The following is a 23,864-nucleotide window of genomic DNA, read 5'->3' as shown; positions in this document are numbered from 1 at the left end:
AGAGGGATGGAAGAGGTGGGGAGAGTGGTGGAGGGGAGGGTGGTGGTGGTGGAGGGGAGGGTGGTGGTGGTGGGGAGGGTGGCTGCTTTGGGCAACGTCATACTACTGGAGACACAGGAGCCTGTTGCTATGCCAACGCCGCTGGGCCACAGCATCTTGACGCAGACGTCCGCAGCATGGCCCTCGACGTCAAGCTGCACCCAGCGAACGCCGGCGCATTTGCATGCGCACGAAAGGGGAAAATAAAAAACAAACAAACGTTTACGCGCCATTTATGCCTCTTTAGAAACGTCCACACCTGGAGGCTGAGCCGCTAGAGCTTCAAGGCCAGTCGGGCGGCTTTACCGTTCCAGTCCCGGGGTGAGGCGTCGCTGGACGGGCCGGCGCTGGCCGGCGCTGGCCGCCTCATCCCCAGCTTCGTTGTTGCTGAATAAATTCAGCTGCTCGATAAATCGATGGCTAAAACGAAAATAGCTGGTCAGTGGCTACAAATGAATGGGTGGAACGTTGGGTTATTTAATGGAACACAGCGTGGTGTTAAAACAGAGCTGAAGTATGAGAGTGAATTCAATTAATATGTAATGATTATTTCTGCCTGTGTTTGTTTCTTTTAGTTAAGGCTGTTGAGCAAGAAATATGGCTGTAAACATAGCCGAGTAAATGCCTCCATTTCACAGTAGAGCAGTTCCACAACCTTTCCGGCTTGCCGGCCAGTGTTTAAACATTTGTTAACGAGGAGTGTTGCTGTTTAATCCTCCGGTGATTGTGCAGTTTCCTTCTCTTCTGTCGTTCCTCCTTTAGTTCCTCCTCCTGCTCGAGTCCATCACTCTGCAGGACGTAAGTCATTTAGTCTTCATTGTTTGGGATTTGTGGAATCACTGTGCCGGAAGCTGTTAGACAGGCAGGATGGCCACACTGGGACACTCAGCAGCTCCACAACCTTTGGAGGGTCACTGGGTGCCAAGAGCCGGAATGGAAGAAGAAATCAAGGTGGGGGGGGGGGGGGGGGGGGGTAACATTTCATGGGTGGAAAAAACCCAGCAGACTCTCAAATAAACACCCCACACAATAGCTCATATATAAGTAAAGAAAGGCTGACGGCTTTGAAAGTGTGAGAATCCTATGAATCATGTGCTAAAATGCCCTCTGGAGCCATTAAAAGTAAAGAACCAACATTTTCCCCAGATGGGCTTTGGTACATCAAATCTTCATCAGTGCAGCCTAGCTGAAATCTCCGTGTGAGCTTCTAGATGGTTAGTTACTAAAAGTGGCCAGCTCATACTCGAAATGTGATGCCTGTGTGGGCTGTTTGCTTACTAGATATGATATATTCTATTAGCATTATGGTGGATATTATATTTTACCACAGGACAGGAAATATCGGCAATGCATTCATTTTGAATAGAGCTTTAATAATCATATGTAAACTATATATGGCTTATTTGTTTATTTGTTTTTCCAGTGTGTGGCCTAAATCAAACCCACCCTCAAGGCCTTTCAGCAGGCACTCATTTGTTATTTTAATGGAATTGGGTACACTACAACCTTTCACTATTATCTGTTCGTTAGCTGGGTTATCTCTCTAATACCACGCTTTATTTGCAATGAATGTGGCATTGCTGCTAAAGGGGCCGCGGTCAGTTTTTGAGGAATCCCTCCACCAGCAAGCTAGACAGAACAATGGCGTAGAGAACAGCATCTCCCCCTCGCAGGGATCAAACGCGTGGTTAATGATGGCCTGCCTCCACGCCAGACGCTCTGTTTCTACATCTTTCTTTTTTTTTCTGCCTCGTGCCTCAGTGGAAGCTCTACTGGGATCTGGACCACAATTCTCTTTTCAATTTAATGTTGTCTTCATCGCATTGTGGCTCACCATGAGGGAAGAACGGGTTTTGGTTAATGAGACATAATGCGAGCTTCCGTGCGATTACCGCAGGTGATGGTGTGCTGTGGTATGTGGCGGGAGCGTCCCACCACGTCCTCCGGGCTCGGGCACCTCGTTACGCTGCCATGGGGACGTTGTGAAAAGAGTCTGTTCAAGCTGGGTCCTTGCACATCACTGGTCTTTGTCTTTCACTCGTAATGACCCAAAGTTCCTCTAAGATGTGAACGCGTTCAGTCTTTATGAAGCGCTTTGTCGCCACGGGCGAGACGTCGTCGTGCTGTTCGGCACAGCAGGAGTTGCTGGCTCTGGATTGGTTTCATTTATGAAATAGATGTAAAAAGTGTCTTTTTTTTTCTAGTCCTGTTTTTGAACTGACTAATATAGCTGCAGATGGCGTTCACGATTTGTCCGGTTTAATTGCAAATTTTAACAGGCACATTGTCGATGGTCGTATTTATGTTCTTTAGGAGAAGCCGGCATCACGGTGCTTACTATTCTAGAACGAAGGTTCAGGGTTCAATAAGCACACAATTTGCACTTGAGTGCCATGTTTAATATTTCTGCTCTTTTCCGAGTGTCACTGTTCACGTGTTCCTCTCTCATTTTGTGCTATTTATCTTCCATTTTGTTTAACTTCTTTATTTACAATAAGACGCTGGCCTACGGCTGTTAACTGCACAGCATGTCCTTGGCAGTGTTGATCACTATGAAACCTGATTTTCCTTTGCTCATGGGACTTTGGTTCCTCTTTAATATTGACCTCAATATTGCTCGCCCACTCATGGATTAGTTTTGCAGTTCCCTTTTGGAGACTATTTCGGTCCTGCTCAATTTCACATTAATCCCAGGAACAACAACTGCATGATTATTGTAGAATGCTGGATAATGGCTTGCGCTTTGCTTCGCTTTAGTTGTTTGATGGATAATTGATGGTTATGTAGGAGTCAAGAAGCTGACATTAATACAGAACCGAACCAACCAATGAGAAGCTCCAGTCAGTCTGAGCAGGTTACCCAGAGTCCCCCCTGCTCCCACGGCAACGTAGGCTGGGGGAGGGGGACTTATCTCTGTCATGGCTGCTTTTTATGAGACGCTCCCCTACTGCTTTTGGATGTGTCTTTGTTTTTTTGTTTTTTTATGAGACTCTGGCTTTCAAATGCAATATTTATGGTTGCCACTGCTATATCATAAAACGTGTGAACTAAGGAATGCTGTCTGCCAAACACTAAATATGTGCTCCATTAGGAAAAAAAGCATTTATGTGAGCAAGGACCCGTGGGTGCTTGCGCCGGCTGGAATGCTTTTTTCCTCCTCCCTGCCCCTCCCCCACACCTCGTCCTCCTCTGCCCTGATAAAGTGTGTGTTTGTTTTACCTCCCTCCTCAGTTTTTATTTTTATTTATTTATTTATTTTTTTTGTTTTTTTTTTGGTTTGGTTTGGCATCCATGTTCGCCTCAGGATGTCTGTCACAAACTGCAGTCAAACGTTGTGACAATGCTTTAGTTTTTCCCGTGCCTTTTTTATGACCCTCTTTTTTCCTTTTTCTTCCTTTTTTCTGTTCTTTCCCTCAAGGTCTGGCGCACCTGACGTTAAAGAGCCAAGGTATGGGCCCCCCCCCCCCCTTTCTGCTTTCCCTCCTTTTTTCGTCTGACCCCTCCCCTTGCTACCTCAACACAGCCCCTCCCCCCTAAGACAAGAGAGATCACCTTTTCCTCTTTTTTTTTGGCTCTATCGCCTTGTCCCCCTCTCTCCGTTCCCTCCCTGAGCCGCTGGTTCGGTGTCCTCTCATTCTCTGCTGTCTGTGTGTCCACCATGTGCGTCCCACCCCTGTCCTGTCTACTGGCCCAGCTCGAGGACCTGCTCCACTGATGACCACTGCTGCAGCCGCAGGTAACGCTCTGATGATCTCCCTCTCATGCCGACTTAGTCCTGCTACACGGCGGTCTCTCTCTCCTTCTCTCTCTCTCTCTCTCCCTCTCTCTCTCTCCCTCTCTCTCTCTCTATCACTGCTCACAGAATGCACCGAGCCGCGTGCTCTGGTGTCATTCTAGTTGTTTGGCTTTCCTGTATCTGAGTGGACCTCCAGGTGATGCTCAGTCTCTCTGAAAATGTGACTATTTCTATGTGACTTTTTCAACATACCGTTTGGATACCTTTTAGTCCCCCCCAGTACCATTCTTGTGTGATTTTTCCATTGGCATAAACTGGAGATGTTAAGTACATTCTCAGAAATGTGCCATGTGATTGTCTTCTTTATAAATATTTCATGCAAATTCACGTGTCTTGGCAGCCAATGATGGAACACTGCCTACAAGCAAAATTTTAGTTTCGAAATTCTTCTTCTGTTTTCCCCGAGAGATACCATGAGAAAAGGCATCCAAGCACTTCAGAATACCATATTTATATAAGAAATTAAGATTAATCATGCCTCCTGTCTAACACAGTAACTGAATGCAGCTTGATTCCAAGAGCTGCTAACTGACTTGTCAGTCTTCATTACTTACAGCGATTACAGGACTACGACAGATAAGCAGACTTCCATAATTACATAATTAGTAATGACTGCCTCATAAAACCCACATAAAGATGTATGTCTTCATTAGGATGATAAATGATATATTTAGATGCCATAAATTTGTAAGTGTTGAATTATTTTCTTAAAACAAGGAATTTGTACCTTGCTCCACTTCATAAGGAGAACATTGATATAAATTAAAATTCCTCAGGTTAGATATTTCATGTTTGCCAGATATTCAGCAGTAACCAATATGAACATTGGTATTTTGGGGTATTTTTTCTGTGCGGAATATTTATGGGTCGTTCTCTTTAACGGTATTTCACATAAAACAAACATGTTTGCATTGTGCTGCAGGAGAGACCTGCCTGGGGGGCTTTGGCCTCGAGGCAAGACTCTTCTTCCCTGATTATGTTTGAGCATTGATGAAGCTTCGCAGGGTAAGGACAACTTCCCAGGGCCCGTGCGGCGAAGGCCAGGGGCCCGGCGGGAGATGGTCCGGCAGAATCAGCCGTGAGGGGATCAGTGCTTGTGAGAGGAGAGGTGTATCAGCAGAAGTGCCGTTCACCATGCCGGCGTAGCTTTCTCCCAGACTTATTTTGTGAGCGATGACTACTACGTGTCCTTAGTTACCGGCGAGGGTGCGCGGTGAAGGAAGCGGCACAACACCACAAGGTGTTTGAGATCAAGAAACGAAAGATGAAAGTGCTTTTTTTTTCCCTTCAAAATCGTACCTGGAAGGGGGGAAAAAAAAGACATCCCAATCAGAAGCGGCACCTGGAGCAGCTTGGCAGGAGCCGGAGCTGCTGGCCTGATCTCGGCTGAGGGGCCACGGGGCAGGGGAGGCCCATCCCGCCTGCTGCAGGGAGAGACTCATTTTCTCCGCCTGGCCTCTGGCTGCACTGCCATATCAAACGCTGGTAGACCGATCAGTCAGAGGGAAACACGGCTTAAGATTTTCCCCTCTCCTATCTGGTCTGAGGTTTTTCTTCCCCTTTGGGTTAAAAACGATGGCATTTTCGTGATATAGCACCCTGTCGCTGGGATTTGTAGTTTGTCCTAGGGGGGGAAAAAAGTCTTAAAAGGGTGAAAAAAAATGATGACCAAAATGATGACCCTTTACAAGGCACTTTTGGTAAACAGAAAGCAAAACAGCATCAACTGACTATACTGGCCAGATGACAGTTTCCACCCAGGATTTGGGTTCAGCTGAAGCACAGAGAGAATGCTTAAGGTCTGTAAGCAAATAATACAGACAATATTAGCTAGCTCTTGGGTTGGTTAACTAACTGAATGTGTGTAGATACAAACAACTGCTCAGTAATATATTCAGTGATATATTCTAGGATTATTCCACAGCTGACCTCTCTGTACTGAAATACAGAGCCAGTCATGAAGCCAGAGCCAGTCATGGCTTCTATAGTTGTCACAGTTAAATATTTGGTTATTGGTCAATTTCAGAAGTTTTTAGCATGCAGCGATTGCAAAACTATTTACTTTATAGTAGTCATAAAGGCTACAGCCTTTTAGCTTACATTTACATTCATTGATTTATACAGGAGGAACTTTTAGCAATGGCAATTTATAAAAGTGTGCAGGCCACGAGAAACACTGCTCTCACAGCAGAGGTTGCTCTTTTATATCAAAGCGCTCTTTTATGTGAAAGTACGTTTTTATTTCAAAGTTATGCATCTTTGCCCCTTGTCAAACTGCTTCTGCCTCATGTTCTTACCATCACAACAAAATATTGCAATTATACTGTGACAGGCTAATACTGAACCCAGGTCTTTTCCATTGGAGAGTTAACACACTGTTCTTGGCTCTTAACCCTGATGCAAATGTTAAAAGCAGAGCAGACATTTAACAAAGCAACAAATTATATGTCTGCCTTACATAGCACATGACAGAATGGTGACTGAGGAAATGCCAGAGACGTGGCTGTCATAGCGTATTGCTAGCGGCGAGTGCTACTTAAGGAGCAGACTCTTTTAGCATTCTCCCTGGCTTCAGCCGAGGTAGAGCTCTTTATTTTTTCATAAGACTTCCACCATTAGTGAGAATGAGAGTGCCTGAATGGAAGAGCGTGAAGTGCTCTCAAAACTGCCCGCAGTTACGCACAGAAGAACAACAGTTCAACAATCTATAAGAACAACCCTGCACCTGTTGCCTGGAACACTGAACATCCCTGTGTAATATGAGTGACATCATGTCACTCTTTCGCCTTTTTTCATCTGTCTATCTATCTATCTATCTATCTATCTATCTATCTATCTATCTATCTATCTATCTATCTATCTATCTATCTATCTATCTATCTATCTATCTCTATCTATCTATCATAACAGGTGGGGGTGAAGGGAAGAGCCTGTTGTGGGTGGGCGTTTTCTCTTATCCGTGTGTTTGTTGGCGCTGGTGTCTGGCCGGTGCGGTGGGCCCCATGAGTCCCAGTGTGGGTCTGACCTATGGAGCAGCTGTTGGAGCTGATGAAGGGGGGCTGGCGGGAGAACGGAGCCTGGCTTCCGCATGCCCTCGCTCAGACGCACACGGAGCACACCCCCTCGCCTGTTTGGGAGCAAAACGCGCTCTTTTTATTTCAGGGAAGCGGCTGGTTGGGGGAAATATGATAATGTGGTTGTAAATTACTTAGTAGCTTACCAAATGGCGTTCTGGACATGAGTGGAGTAACACTGTTCTTTATGTGTCTGACACTGTAGACGGTAGATCTTTCCTTTAATTTGAAAATGGAAATCTGCAAGCAAAAGTGGTTTAATGGCTTTATATAATTCTGGCCCGGAGGCCAGTGATTTCCGAGCTGCAATTTTGGCAAATCGAGCTTTTCCAATTCCAAGCTCTTGTTTTAGTTCTTTTTTGGCATGTTGAGGTGAGACATATGATCAGAGCTGCATTATTCAATGACGTTTCCCTTCACTGTCTACATGTACTTCGAGCTTCTGTGCGTGGTTGGAGTTTAATGTGCTAAAACCTCTGCAAGACTTTCCTTTCATATCTCTGTCATTACTCACCGCAGCAGAATTTAGCAATAGCACAGGTATGCAATAATACTTAGGGCTTAATTTAGTGTAATGGCTGAAATTGATTATATATTAAGCCTGTGCTCATTAAAAGTTATAAGAGATCAATATACTGTTATTTTTCAGTCACTAACTTCCCGAGTAAAGAGCCCTTTTCTTTTCACCTGGCTAAATCCGTTCTCACGGGTTCATGTAATATCACAGACGCAGCGACGTAATTGTGAGTGAGGTAATATTTCCCTGTATGTGTTAAATGACTGTTGGTTATGCACTTTAAGCTTTTGATTAAGACATAAAGCACGCCGGTTCCCCTCACGCTGGGCTTCCCGAGGCTTCACAGCCAGAATTCCCCTCATTTCCTGGTTGTTCTGGCTGCCAGGGCATAATGACACTTCCATATTCAGAGTTTGCAAACAGAGGAAAATGAACCTCTCATTCTTATGAGCAATGCAATATGTAAATGAGTCATATTTCAGGGCAGAGTAATAGAGCTATCCTGTTTTATGGACCTTTTCAGACTGTAAACGAGTCAGCGGTATGCTCTAAAGTTGATTCTTCCCGTATAATCGACAGTGATTTGATTTATGTCGAAGCTGACCACCTTCTCGAACAGCTTACAGTGTGTTTTTTGGGTAAGGATGTGGTTAAAAGTGTGATAAAATAGTCCAAAACCGTGTTTCTGTATTTGCCTGTTTGTGTTTATTGGCACTTTTGGGGAGGGGGGAGGGGGGAGGGGGAGGTGGAGGGGGAGGGGGAGGGGGAGGGGTCTGACTGCTGTATGTGCTGACTTATGCAATGTTTTTTCTTCCTCTTTTCTTTTTATAGGTGGTCCTGAATCAGGTAAGCATGTTTCTATTCTGGCTCTCTTACTGACCCACTCCCCTCAGCGAGCAGGGCCCCGCATGCTTACGATCTCCACAGAGGCAGGGGCAGGAGACCACGGTTCGGATCTGTGTTGATTGGGCATGCAATCAGACCTCCTTTGGTTGTGATGGAGAGGTTTGGAGCTCTGATTCGGACCCACTCGGTCACGCCGTGGGGCTTTTATTGTTCGGCCACAGCTGCCTTCTGTGGCGGAGATGTGAATTGGATTTGATTGTGGGGAGCTTGTAATGGTTTTTTCTGGGCCGGCCTCTCTTCGGAACATGCCGTCCGTGTAGCATTTGGAGTGGCTTGTTGAAGTTCTGGATCACATGGTTTTGTAGGACCGCTTTGGGCATGCTTGCAGGTAATGGGAACCCAAAGGAAGTTGCACTTTGGTGCCCTTGAGACTCGGTGAACTAACTTCACTGAATTTCCACTTAAATCCTGGGCTCTGGTCTGGAAGGTGGATCATATCTGTCTGATGAAGTTCTTATTACAGATTCGGCAGCCTGACATTATGGAGGATTGTGCAGGATAGGTGACACACAGCCAAAGTCTTCAGTGAAAATTACCATGTTAAGAGATTTGACTGAACTCCCTAGAAATGCAGTGGGTGTAAATCCATTTATTTTTTTACTGTGGTATGATGACATTGTTCGTTCTGAACTCTGTAATCTTCTGTTGAAAACAAGTGTTTTAAATGGGTTTAATTAGGAATATGTTTAAATGACAGGTTTTGAACTGTGGCACATGGCATGCCTTAGTGGTCTGCTGGGCCTTCAGAGGCTTGACATACTTACCTATTTAACAGGAGACTTAATAGCAGTGTTGAGGCTGCATCTTGCCTTTTGCACGTTAATTCTAAATTCCTCATGAATAAACCTTGTGAATTACATGTCTGCTCCTTCATCGTGGCGCTAGAAGGACACAATCTCTATAGTAACAACACAAACGTCCATGGCCGCTCTTCTCCAGAGCAGATTACATACCTATCAGTACCTGCTCCATGGGAACCGAACCCGTAACCTCAGGGAAGCTAGGACCCAGGCATCACCTGGTCTGTCGGACAGCCACAGAGCTACAATTCCTCCTCTGCCCAACCTTTACAGCTGCAGACGCCATCAAAAGTCTTCTGAACATTTTGCCGAGTGGTTAGGAGAAATCTTTTACCATACCTCGTTACGTTTCAGTTCATTGATATTTCCGGAGTTCTTTTCATGAACTGCTCTGTTCAGGTCATGGTACAGGATTTTAATGGGGATAAGGACTAGATTCTCTTCATGATGTCGTGTATCTGGGATCTTTTGTCCTTCTTGTATTTCTTGTATCACCCAACTTCTGGGGTGCATGAGTTGACAGATCACTAACGTTCTCCTGCTCAGTGTCTTTGTTCAGTTTGGAATGCAGCTGTCCCTAAGCTGTTATAAGACAGCACGTTTGTGCAGGTTTGCGGCCATGTGCACACCCTCCTACACCCTTCAAACTGAACACCACCCTTCACCATACACCGTCAGCCCGCACACCACCCTTCACTGTACACTGGCAAACCGAACACCACCCTTCACCGTACACTGTCAGCCTGAACACCACCTTTCACCATACACCGTCAGCCCAGACACCACCCTTCACTGTACACTGGCAAACTGAACACCACCCTTCATTGTGCACTGGCAAACTGAACGCCACCCTTCACCATACACCGTCAGCCCGCACACCACTTTTCATTGTACACTGGCAAACTGAACACCACCCTTCACCGTAGTCAGCCTGACCACCTTTCACCGTACACTGTCAGCCTGAACACCACCTTTCACTGTACACGGTCAGATCACATAGCAAATCCTAATAAAAGAAACTTCAACAATGCTAAATTTGGAGTCACATAAACTATTAAATGTATTCAAAAATGAATCACTGATATGTCATTTTAAGTAAAATACATTGTAGAGCATTTTTAGAGTAAACTTGAATGGATTCAAATGTATTATATTCACCAGTAGTTTTATCTGTTATTATAAATAATAAAAAAATAAGCTCTTGGCAGTAATGGATAATTTTTCAAGACTGTTCAAGATATTTTTTGTACTTTATTAAAGTATGTAGCCAATAATATTTAAGGACATTTGCCTCTAAGCTATGAGTCTGTTCTTGCGATTATGTTGCCTTGGGCAGTTTATTTACATATGTATTTACATTTATCAGCAAATTTCCCTGCAAAGATAAATAAATCAGGGAGAAGTGTTTCAGCTTCTGATGCATTGTCGTGGGAAGACTTTTGAGCTGCTTAAAACAGCAGAGGGTATGAAAAGACAGCATTCACGTTCATTTTACATAATTCTCATTCGTTTCAACTCCTTGATTTTAATGTGTTACTACAGATCTGCCTGTTACTCAGTAATTTTAAGCACAGTGAATTGAATTAGTACAATTCACCTGATGTCCTTAACAATAAATATACGTGTTTATACTCAGGAAATGATTTATGCTGAAATGTTTAATCAACTTAAATGGTTTAAGGCAGGTGGATTTTTCAACCACTTCAGTTGACATGTCCAGTTTTTCAATGTGGCGGTGAGGTTTGGGGTTTGTGCTGTGGTGTGCTGTGGTGTGCTGTCATTGTGGAATTGTTGCCCTGGGCAACATCCCAGGGATTTTCTGCAAACACGAGACGTGCTGCAACATTTGGTCTATGATGGTCATTCTCGTTCCACGTCTTGCATATAGGGAGTGTGACCTGGTCGCTTGGAGGGTTTAGGAGACCATTGGAGGGTTTAGGAGACCACTGGAGGGTTTAGGAGACCATTGGAGGGTTTAGGAGACCACTGGAGGGTTTAGGAGACCATTGGAGGGTTCACGGTCCATTGCTCCTCCTTGTTCTTCCCTTTTAGCCCCTGCTGAAGGTCCTTTCACCTCCTGCAGCTTCACTCTCATACTCTTCAGGACCTCCTCTTCTTTGGATGCATTTTGCTTTATTCTGACTGATGAAAAGCCAATCTTCAGAAAAACGTTTTCTCATTTTTCTCTTCAACAGCATCTTCTAAGGTCCAGTAGTGCTGCTTCTGGGGTGACCGGCTCACATGACCACCTCTTTCTTGGGAAGTCATTAACCAAACTTTGCGTGCCCTTTTTATAGGGCAGTGCAATTTCACCTCACCTCCAGTCTCTTCTAATTGATTGGAACATCTGACTCCAATTAGCTTTTGAAGGTCATTAGCCTTGAGGTTTGCATACTTCTTCCAGCCTGGACTGTGACGGTTAAAAAAACAGCGTTAAGGATCGTGTAGTGTGTGTGTATATATACATATACATCTTAAACACACACACACACACATACACACACATCCAAACCAGTGGAGGATTGGAGGCAAGGTTATTCCCATAGCCTGATATAGCAGACATTCGGCTTCTCTCCATAATATCATTCATGTCTATCTTGAGCCACTGCACATGTGGGTCACCTATTTTTACCAGTCCTAGTGTTTACCAAGCCAGACCTCTTACCTTACCTGCTCTCCTCTGGCTCACCTGTGGAGCGCCTCGTGTGTGTGTGTGTGTGTGTGTGTGTGTGTGTGTGTGTGTGTGTGTGTGTGTGTGTGTGTGTGTGTGTGTGTGTGTGTGTGTGCGTTCGTGGTACGTGGGTACTGGAAGGATATGGTATAAAATAAGCAGGAGTGGGGGAGGTGCCTTATCATGGTTCAGTTCGACTGGAATAATGAAAGGAGAACTTTGTTTTTAATTAAAGTGGGACCTTTGGGCATGATTACTGGTGTAGTGATTAATCACTGCTTCCCTGGTCCACTGCAGGGGCTGTGCAGGTCTGGCCCCGCCTCTCAGCCCAAACGTGTCAGGGAGGATGTAGTAAAACGCAGAGCGAGCCACTTCTGTCCAGGTGCCTGTGCTGCGGGACTGTGGAACTAGACTACAATCTGACTCGACCTCCCATTTGAAACATATTATTGTTTCTGTATATAAACATTTGGAGTTGTTTGTCACTGTGAAAAGGTCATCGGAATGGGGTTGAGTGTCTGCCCCAACACACTGGAGCTCGGAGGGAAGGGGGAGTCACGGCCCAGGCTGGCCCCTCCTGCACCAATCAGGTGTCTGTGTCCACACGCAGGCTAGCACCGCAGGCTAGCTATGTTGGCTACCGACTTTGTAACTTTGAATGGCCGGGGGTTCCCACGTACGTTCCTTTACACTCACACACGCACATGAGCGTGTTTACTTTATGACCAATGCCACGGGGCCCAGTCCGAGCAGAGTCCTGCTCCCAGAACCGGGCCTGGCTGTGGAGTGAGCTCAGAGGAGTAGTGTGTCCTTGACATGACCTTGGCTAGAGGGGCCGCAAATGCAGAAGTGTGAGAGGAGCCGGCATAGCGCATCCACATTTCCATAAGTGCTTATTTTGCACACAGCTTTTTTTGCTGCCATGCTGCATTCTCTCTCTCTCTCTCTCTCTCTCTCTCTCTCTCTCTCTCTCTCTCTCTCTCTCTCTCTCTCTCTCTCTCTCTCTCCTCACTCTCTCCCCTTTCTCTTTCTTTCTCTCTCCTCACTCTCCCCCTCTATCTTTCTCTCTCTCTCCTCACTCTCTCCCCCTCAGTATCTCCTCCTCTCCCTCTTTTTCTATCTCTCACTCTCTTGCCATCTCATGCTCTCTCTTGCTCTTTTTTCTCTTCCCCTGCTATCTCTCTTTTCTCCTGCTATCCCTCTTTTTCTCTTCCCCTGCTATCTCTTTCTTTTCCACTGCTATCTCTCTCTCTCTAGTTCTCATGCATGCTCTCTCGTTTTCTCCATCTTTCCTGACCCCCCCCCCCCCCCCCTCACCTCTTTCTCTCTCCCTCAATCTCTCTCCTCTACAGTAGTGAAAAACTCACAGCCATGCTCATTTCCCATAATCTGATTGAGAACTTTTTTTTTTTTTTTTGAAGTATACAGCTGCCTTCCTCTCCCTGTAAGATCTTATCATGATGGTGAATATCACAAAGGCGCAATCCGTTTACAACTCCACAGTCAGCCACCTGAGAAACATGATTTGTTTTGGAGGGCACCATGGGTCCTTGATTGTAATGTAATCCGCCTCATTTACAAACTGAACACGGTTAACAATTGTACGCAAAACTCCCCCGTTTACCTGTCTGGATGTTGCTTCTGAACCTGGGGGCTCTGGTTGTTATGGTGCTTGAAGCTTTCTGCATCGTTTATGCAGTATTAGTAAAAGTGCACACTTTGCTGGAGCCTTTCATAGCGTCTGCATCTCTGCGATCCAGGTGAAAGTTGTCAGCAAGGTCACAACTCCAAACCGTTGCAGGGTCTAATCTACAAAGCCTAGCAATTTCACATGAGCCAAAAGTTGGCCCACAGGCCCCTGACCTTGGAGTCCATACTGTTGTTGTGCATATCTTTGTTTATCTCTGTGTGCAGTGCTATAGGTTGGTTAGCCATAAATCCTTTATTTGCTTATCTGAATCCTCTAAAGGCTCGAGACCACCAGATTATGGCATGATTGACCAATGCCATATGGCAAAGGTGCCTAGTGGCTCTCTAACAGAAGTTACTGCACTATTTCCCCAGTGTTGAATCAACACCTATGGTATTACAGCTGGACATACATAAACACCATAAGTGTTCCTCCAGCACCAGGGATTTTGTTGTGAATTAATCAGTGAGGCCGAAGTCAGAGATCTGTTGAGTCCAAAGGTCACGGGACCTGCACGCCTGCTGACGGTCAGCTGCTGATCTGCCAGAAGCTTGTTTATTCAGAAATGCCCCGCGCTTCCTGTGCCTTCTGTTTCCCTCTGCACTACAACTGCCTTGGGAATCCATTGTCCTTTTGCCTTTTCTCCGGTTATGTGGACCTTTACACGTAATGCGGCACGTCAGAGGTGCAGCAGGTGAGATGGAAGCCCAGTTGGTTCTCTATTAAGAAGCTGCTCTGCCTTCAGCATTGATAATTTGATCTAAACCACGTTTAAGTCTCCTCGTTTCTCCCCACGGGCTGCGGAAGCCTGATTTCTGTACTGCGGCGTGATTATTGTCCTTTTTTCTCCCATCCACTTGATAAATAAGTGGAAGTTTGCATGGCGGAGTAAAAGCCCACTCTGAAACCACAGCGCTCTCCCCTTCATTGTGCTGCTGCCCCTTGATTACTCCTGATTGCTCATTGATTCCTGTTTGTCAGGGCAATTGTGCGCGTTGGGTTCGTTTCCTACTTGTTGGGGGTCCATCTGGCTTTGGACTTATTCCCTTCCAGTCTTCATCACCAGTATCCAGTCAGTGATGGATCTCTTAGCCCTGCACTGGATCCCTCAACACTGCACTGGATCCCTCGGCCCCGCACTGGATCCCCCGCCCCCACACTGGATCCCTCGGCCCCGCACTGGATCCCCCGCCCCCACACTGGATCCCTCGGCCCCGCACTGGATCCCCCGGCCCCCCACACTGGATCCCCCGGCCCCGCACTGGATCCCTCGACCCCGCACTGGATCCCTCGGCCCCCACACTGGATCCCCCGGCCCCGCACTGGATCCCTCAGCCATGGGCTCACATTGGGCCTCGGCTAAGCTACTCGTGCACCCTAACTCAAGTGCACACACACACACACACACACACACACACACACACACACACACACACACACACACTGCAGTTGGAGCCATGCTTCCCTCTAATGATGCGAAAAGAATGTGCGAGTGCTCCGGGCTGGAATCTCCCTGTTTTATCTCTCTGCAGCGTCTCTATGGAGTGGCGGTGTTCACACCCCAGGCTGCTGTTAGCGCCGCAGTGCCGGCGCACCAGGCTGATATTTGCTCCAGCACTGGCGGTGACATTTGTTCAAGGTTTGCTGTCACCTTATCAAGCCGGCAAGTGGGGCTAACTGTCCCTGCACACAATATTGAAGTTGCCAATGCATCTGGTTTATCGTTATTGGTCTTCGTGAGCTGGCATTTTGGATGTAGCCTAAGAGTTAGCCAGGTCTGGCTCCACCACGTTGGGTTTCGTGCAGGTTGTTTCATGCGGTGTTCGATAACAAGCCCAAGTATTTGGCAGGTGTGCTGTTCCTCTGGTTCTGGTCCTCCTCGCATCTCCGTGCAGCCTTCAGCCCACCGGCATGCGTTAATGCCGCGGTATGAGGGCAATTGGCAGAACACCCATGAATGCAGATTCTTCTCAGCCAGCAAAATCAATTGGGATTCCATGTTACGCAGGATCCCTGCCACTAAAATACCATCTAGGATGTGAAGGGAAGCAGTGCATTCTGGGCAGAGATGTTTGTGGCGTGCCTGGGACAGTCACATTTTTTGGTAATGTGCAGTGTTTGTAGGATGAAAGACACACAGCTGACTCGCCTCTCCCACTGAGACTGACTCCCCTCTCTAACAGAGTCTGTCTCCCCTCTCTTACAGAGACCGACTCCCCTCTCTGACAGATGCTGACTCCCCTCTCTAACAGATGCTGACTCCCCTCTCTAACAGATGCTGACTCCCCTCTCTAATAGAGGCCGACTCCCCTCTCTAACAGATGCTGACTCCCCTCTCTAACAGATGCTGACTCCCCTCTCTAATAGAGGCCGACTCCCCTCTCTAACAGAGGCCGACTCCCCTCTCTAACAGATGCTGACTCCCCTCTCTAACAGAGGCCGACTCCCCTCTCTAACAGATGCCGACTCCCCTCTCTAACAGAGGCCGACTCCCCTCTCTAACAGATGCTGACTCCCCTCTCTAACAGATGCCGACTCCCCTCTCTAACAGATGCTGACTCCCCTCTCTAACAGATACTGACTCCCCTCTCTAACAGAGGCCGACTCCCCTCTCTAACAGATGCCGACTCCCCTCTCTGACAGAGGCCGACTCCCCTCTCTAACAGATGCCGACTCCCCTCTCTGACAGAGGCCGACTCCTCTCTCTAACAGATGCTGACTCCCCTCTCTAACAGAGGCCGACTCCCCTCTCTAACAGATGCTGACTCCCCTCTCTAACAGATGCCGACTCCCCTCTCTAACAGAGGCCGACTCCCCTCTCTAACAGATGCTGACTCCCCTCTCTAACAGAGGCCGACTCCCCTCTCTAACAGATGCCGACTCCCCTCTCTAACAGAGGCCGACTCCCCTCTCTAACAGAGGCCGACTCCCCTCTCTAACAGATGCTGACCCCCTCTCTAACAGAGGCCGACTCACCTCTCTAACAGATGCCGACTCCCCTCTCTAACAGATGCCGACTCACCTCTCTAACAGATGCCGACTCCCCTCTCTAACAGAGGCCGACTCACCTCTCTAACAGAGGCCGACTCCCCTCTCTAACAGATGCTGACTCACCTCTCTAACAGATGCTGACTCCCCTCTCTAACAGAGGCCGACTCCCCTCTCTGACAGATGCTGACTCCCCTCTCGAACAGATGCTGACTCACCTCTCTAACAGATGCTGACTCACCTCTCTAACAGATGCCGACTCCCCTCTCTAACAGAGGCCGACTCACCTCTCCCACAGAAATTATGTCAAAGTGTAGCACTCTGTTTTTGTTCTCCTGTGTGAAACTGACACAGTAAATGCTGCAATAAAAATTAGCTGTGATCTACTATCACAATTACGAGATTATTTTCTGATGTCACATTTGGGAATATTTCTGTCTCAGATTGCTTTGTTTTTCATTAATATTTCTTGAAAAGCCATGTGAGACTTTGAGAACAAACATTTGGAATTCTGATCTTTTTACACTGAAAATCCTGATGCAGGAACTTTTTGGGAGTTAGCGTGTAGCAACCCTGTCACAGCTCGACCTCTGATGCAAATGGCTCTCTGGTTAGGCAGTCCTCTTCTCCTACGGCTCTTTCTCTGCCCGAGGACCGCCATGGCCCAGATTCCTGTAAGATGTGTGATCAGTCGAGGGCCCAGTGCGAGCCTGACCCACTCTGACCACTCATGCGTTGCTCTTCCGTGAGGAAGCCCATTACTCAGAGCTGTGAAGGGTGGGGGGCCGGGCGGAGGGCAGGGCGTAGCGCCCCCTCCCCACCCGCCTCTCAGTGGGAGTGTGGTGTGGGCTGTGAGCTCCCTTCATCCAAATTGCACCCCTGTTCTGAGAATATCTCCATTATATTTTATATTACGTATTTGTGTATGCAACGCTGACATGTTTTTGTCCTCTGGATGTTTTGAGCTATTGTAGGCTAAAAAAGGACACTCATCTTAAATGTCAAAACACGTGAAACACCTCCACTGAGAAGTCTGATGTTGTCTAGCATGCTGCATTCTAATTGTGCTCCAAGTCCAATCATTCAGTAAAGGAGAGACTAGACGCTCCCAGATCTCAGCAGCACGATTAAACCCATTGTAATTTTCTCACTGTATTATTTTCCCTGGGTTTCACACACAGTGACTGGCATCCATTGACATCTAGAAGTCTCTTCGAATAAAAATAACCGAGTGGCACGCTTTCGCCACGGATAATGATCCTCCCCGGAGACGACGTGCGTAGGGCCCTTTTTTTTCTTTTTTACTCCGTGGAAGTGCACATCACGCTACAGTAGTAGTAACGGCGCCGTGATTGATGTGCCTCTCCGAGATAGCTACACGCTATATGACGAATCCTGTGCTCATCCTCACCTGTTTTCGTCCCGACCCCGGCGTCCGTGTCGTGGAATGAAGGGTGACGTGCTCTGCTCCACTGTCTTGTTGTTTTACAATAAGATTGCATCAGCGCAGGCCCTGGGTGGTGTGTGTGTGTGTGTGTGTGTGTATATGTGTGTGTGTGTACTTTTTTTTCCCCCTAACTTTTATTTATGACAGTACTGTGGCCTGTGACAGGGATTATCTTTTGCCCGACAGACTCCCGATCAGAGGGATAACCTATTTGCAAGTCTATACGTTGCGTTGCAGCACCAGATGAATGGGCTTTGGAGATAGCTGGACTGTAGTGCCTCTACGTGCAGACGTGGGCCGCTGCCCGTTACGGCGTGCCGGCGAAGTTCGCAGATCGCGTTAGGGAGAGCGCGGGAACGGCGCGGCGAGCTGCAGCTACGCATTTGAAACGTTTACACGGATTTGGTCGCGGAGACTCATCTCCTGGTGGCAAAATGGCTTTCATCTTTTCTTGAGACTCACCAGGATGTGGCTCGTAATTGGTGGGCGTCTGAAGTTAGGCACAGCGCCGGTGACGTCACCCAGACGCATGCGCCCTGGGCAAGGCTTCAGTAGCAGCCAGTGAGACTGAGAGTTATGCTTCAGGCCTGTTGTCATGCTCCTCAGGGAAAATGTCCATTACCCCCTTTAATTCAGTTCTGCTCCATTTCCTCCATAGATCAATTAAGCCTATATGCATTTCACTCAGAACCAGTGTTTATACTGGCCTTCATATCAAGACTGATTATGTAGTGGTGGCTGTGTGTGTGCGTGCGTGTACGTGCGTGCGTGTGTGTACGTGCATGCGTGTGCTTGTGTGTGTATGCGCATTTTTCAGAGGGTGTGTGTCTCTTCAACTATTGAAAAGATCTCGGGGTCCACTGCATATACACATACATGCACATGTACTTTCATACACATGTAGACTATATACTTTTATAGTCTTTCTTACTTACTTACTTTTATATGTTAATGTGCTTTATTGTGCATAACCTGTGTAAATGTAGACTGTAAACTAAAAATGTTGGGTTATAGTGATGCAGTCACTTTCTGTGTGTGTGTGTGTGTGTGTGTGTGTGTGTGTGTGTGTGTGTGTGTGTGTGTGTGTGTGTGTTTAATCTGCAATGCAAATGGCATTGACAGCTGCAGGGTCTGGACTTAATCAGCTGTTGATATACCTTACTGAGAGAAGCTCCTCTTCTATCACCCTAAAGAGCAAACAGAGCGAGAGACACACCAATCACCTGTCACACACACACACACACACACACACACACACACACACACACACACACACACACACACACGCACACACACAGGTGAATCAGTGCTAAACTCCGTTGGTTGCCTGGACCGCTGTGTAGGTCTGATGGAGATTGTGAGGGCGTGTGTCTGTGCCTGGCCCGGTCTGCCCGGGTCCGTGTCCTGCTCTCAGATACGCTGGTCGGGATGAGTGCACTACCCCTAAGCCAGGAAGCGTGCAGTAGTAATACTTTGGGAGTGCCAACAGCAGTAACGAAGACTACACCTGGTTTGGCTTTTCCATTACTCTAGTCTTCTATGGCATACGCAGCAGTCATTGGATTATCTTGATGCTAATCTGTAAATTATTGGACTTTGTTCTTTGACATCCACGTTGCTTTCTAGAGCTGTATTCTATTGCTCTACTCTCCTCTCCTTGATCTTTTTCTGTTCCCTGTAAGACTCTTTCTCTGTTTATCTGAACAAATCTCTCAAGAGTTCCAGCTGTAGCATCCACACTGCACAGCTGGCCTTTGAGTGCACGGCTGTCCACGGCTCCTTCCCGAAGCCATTCTGAAGGAAGCCGTGTTTTGGTTTTTTACGCATTTTCGGTCCATCGTTACTTTGCCCTAAATCCAACCCTCGCTGAATCGATCCTCCTCTCACTCTCTGACTCCTGTCCTGTCTCCCCGGCTCCTTCTTGCTTGATTTTCTACCCTATTTTTCATTTGCTGTGTATTTTTTTTTCCCCTTCATATCAAAGCCGTAGGCTGTAGGACAGTGACAGTAAGCTATACGTGTTTACCCGCACGCTACGGTCATATTTCAGTGGCCAAAGAAGTGACTGCTCTAGTCCTGTCAGGAAGGGGAGGAGCTTAGGCACTTAAGAGCTGAGGTAAATCAGCTGGAACAGACGCTGTAGCCTGCGCACGTCTCTGGTGCCCGGCTGCTCTCTTTGAAAGTTAAATATGCGCAGTTGGACATTAGGGCTCTGACTGCTTATCCTAGGCACCAGATATCTGTTTCCTATCTGCTTTTCAGACGAGTCAGCTTGGTGTGGCGGTGGGGACACGTCCGCCTGCGAGCTTCGTCTAAACTTCTTCTTCTCATTGATTTGATGGAGGAGGTAGTGAGGGCACGCTGCTGCTATACACCTTCTGACACTCCTGTGAGGAAATTACAGCTGAGACGCACCATTTTCATGCTAAACTCAGCTGGGCTTGGCTCTCAGCCAAGCTCTAAAAGCGGACAAGACGTACTTTTCCTCCTTGCTTTCTCTTCAAGGAACTGCGTGGTTGAGTTTTAAATCTTTTTTTTTTTTTCCTTCCTGCATCGGTTCTAGAAGGTTCTGCAGTATCCCAGTCGGTTCCTTTTCTCTGGATTGTTCGTAAAGTCGTGTTTGTTTCTTCGTGAATATCAAGCAATATTTACTCATTATCCTTCAAAGCGGTGGTATTTGGGTCGTGTTCTTTTTCCACCATGCAGTGGTGGGTGTGATCCTCGAAAGCTGTTAGCTGCATAACGCACAGCAGGGACTGAGTGGATGTCATCGCTAAAGAGTTTTCCCTCTTCATGGGAGCTCTGACAGTTGTGGAACTCTCTCTAGATGTTTATTCTCCACCGAGCCAAGTGGTACTCCGATAAGACATTCAGCCTCTGTAATTTTACAAGGTCACTTCTCGATGGTGAAGGTGTCTGGTTGGCTGATTCATGCCCAATCATTTACTTCTTAACCAATGGTCTGAGTCCTCTTGCCTGATGAAATAGTCCTCAAATTAATGTCATGCTTGACTGACTAAACCTGAGATGAAATATTTCACTCTATTTTTGGCAACAGCTTGGGTTACATGTGAATGTTTGAAGGACATATTTGATCGAACATCTAACTGCTCCAACATCTTCAATTATGTTATATTCACTACTGAATACCTGTGATGCATATGACATCTTATAATCATTACTGAAAATCCCTTCCCAAAGTATGGGATTTTCTCATGTTCACTGCTGTGTAAAACACAGATTGTCATGAATGCTAACCACATGAGATTCTGCATTCTACCCCTTGGTTATGTCTGGACTGGACCACCTCTTTTGGGTGGACTGCATATGTATTTCTCTCACGTGTTCCAGACGCATGAGTTCAGATGAGATGTGAGAAAGTAGCTTTTTAAGCTAACAAACAATACAGACTTCTCGGCGAACATCTCAGGAATGTTAGTGGAGGTTGAACGCTCCCTTCAGGGACACAAGTTGCGATGTTATGGAGCTTTGCGTTAAGTGTCCAAATTGCTCCATATGTTTATACTCCGCATCTTGCACTTATGTACATGTCCGTCGTCACCTTTCTACGAACACAACAACAGAACACTACGTGCTGTCTTTATTCCAGATTTTTTTACAGCACTAATATGCATGTGAACACACACACACACTCACAAACCAACACAAATTATTTTGCCTTCATGCTGGTGAAGTGTGGTGTCTCTGTGTGAAATTCACTTATGTCAGCATTTTGACTGCTGAATGTAAGAGAATTTCATATGTATGTCTGAGGGTATTGTCAGTAGTGAAAGGATTGTTTCATTGTTAAATGTGGTAAATATTTGGTAAAACTGTTTCAGGTTTCATTTGTGAATGTGACAGTGTGTGCAATGTGTTGTAAATGTACTATGTATGTAACATTTTGATTTAGTTTCTCTTGGTTGTTTATTACATCTGGTTATTACTGGTGCAAATCTCAATAAGTGAGACTCAAGTGTTTAAGTCATTGGTGCTAAACACATTTTATGTGTTTTTTATTTTACTCACTTTACAAAAAATGTTCTATCTTTAAGCACTAATTTCATTATAAACTCTTATCTTTGGAATAGACTGAGGCTCTCAGACAGACGCTGAAGTGTTTCTGTCTGCACTTCAGGGTCCACACTAGGGAATGAGAGAAATGAAGGAAAAGTGTCATTTGCTATGTAGAATATCATTCAGAAAGGCCGCCCGCTGTGCTCCAGGAAGCATAATGCATTCCTGCATGTTTGTTATTTAGAAACGCCACACACGGTTGGCTGTGCCATTCCTACACGAAAATCAAACCGGCTGCGCCCGCCAGAGAACGTTCGTCTTAACGCGTTTTCCGAGCACGGACCGTCGGTCGCACGCAAGCGAATAAGCAGTGGCCGCCAGGCTGGTGTGTGCCGCGCAACGGAATAGCTTAGAGGAGACAGAAGGAGAAGAAGAAGGGAGTTTAGAGGTGGAGGATGTGTAGGAGGAAGACCTCGACCAAGCAGAATACCAGATCCAAATGACATCCAGACTACACTAGTTAAACATGGCCCTAGGCCTGACGTCCACACGGGGGCGGAGGGCCAAGGAGCAGATTCCCACCTGCTGCTTCCCACTACATCTCAAACATTCTGTTTTTTTTAGAAATGAATACAGGAAGCCAATTGTTTTCTATCATTTTATTTATTTATTTACACCAAAGTCGTTACAGTAATCTGGTTAACAATGTTTTATCCTCTTGACATTGAAATGGCTGAGACTTCAGTCCTGAGTTAGTGAATTTGCTTAAGTATATTAAGTGCTACATTCACATTCGCATCTATGGCGTTTGGCAGACGGTATTATCCAGAGTGACTTACTAAAGTGCTTTAATATTAAAATAAATACGACGGTAAATAATAAATCAAATAACTGCTCCACCTTTTCATTGCCCGTAGTCTTTATACAACAATGGCAGGATTAAAGAGCCGTGATGACTGTGTTCTCAGAATATTAGTGTTGTATGAAACACTGAGGAAATTCATATGATAAGGATGCCTGGAAATGATTTCAATTCATTATTTCATTTTGAAGAGAACATTGCAGTGTTGAAGCCAGCATTTAGTGCTGATAATAGATTAGTAACAGATTTATGGAGAGTGTATGTCATTTAACGAAATGTGAATTTAAGAGCAGTGGTAGTGTTTCCTTAAATGTCCATAAGCAATTGAGAAAACCGATTATGGCCGCTCCCTGTCCGTGTGAGCTGCTTTTTCTTGGAAAGGGCTGGTTCTCCGTTAAGCCATAAATGGTTATATAAACTAGATGGTTGCATGAGCTAATAGTGGGTAAGATGGCCGTCCCTCTCTCTCCGGGAGTACTACAGCTGGTCCTGATGTTTGTTAATGACCTAACCCTCCCCTGCCCCCTTACCCCCCAGCCCTACATCTGTAAAAGCGCCTGCATGGCCCAGATCTTCAGGACCGTCCTCATCAGCACCTCCCGAACCTCTCCCAACCCACCCAAGCTCCACTTCAGCTGTAGACCAGGCTGTTTTTCTTGAAGATTGTTTCTGACAACCTGCACTCACTATCATCTAATTACACGCTCCCATTCTGGTTTGAGCCAGACAGATTTAAATATCCAAATGGCAAAACTAATTAGCCAATCTGATTGGTGCTGGAAGTCATTCCTCAGTGACTAATAGCATCAAAGACGGCGCTTACATCAGCTGCACCTATTTGCATAAAGTAGTAATGCATGCAGGGGCATCTACATGAAACATTGAGGGGAAAATGGTACTGAAGACATATGAATTCTTTTTAACATGTTACATCATGTATTTGATATGCAGTGATTCATATGCATTACGCAGCTGTCTCATGCTGTTAAGTTTTGATTTGGTCATGCATCACTGGTAGTGATAGCCATATTCACAAACTGCATTTCAGTGCAGTGCC

The 23,864-nt window shown here is 46.3% G+C and overlaps 1 protein-coding gene across 1 annotated transcript in view; it reads left to right on the top strand.

Moving 5' to 3' along the window:
* The window catches only part of nrxn2a (neurexin 2a), a 203,426-nt gene that overhangs the window by 46,407 nt on the left and 133,155 nt on the right, over positions 1–23,864 (top strand). Inside the window, 3 exon segments of the mRNA XM_076979715.1 lie at positions 3,458–3,487; positions 3,734–3,775; positions 8,258–8,272. Coding sequence (XP_076835830.1) covers positions 3,458–3,487; positions 3,734–3,775; positions 8,258–8,272 — 87 coding nt within the window.

The sequence above is a fragment of the Brachyhypopomus gauderio genome, chromosome 18 (assembly GCF_052324685.1).
Source record: "Brachyhypopomus gauderio isolate BG-103 chromosome 18, BGAUD_0.2, whole genome shotgun sequence".
NCBI lineage: Eukaryota > Metazoa > Chordata > Actinopteri > Gymnotiformes > Hypopomidae > Brachyhypopomus > Brachyhypopomus gauderio.
Note: the sequence above shows the minus strand (reverse complement) of the source record. Positions and strands in the feature narration are given on the sequence as shown.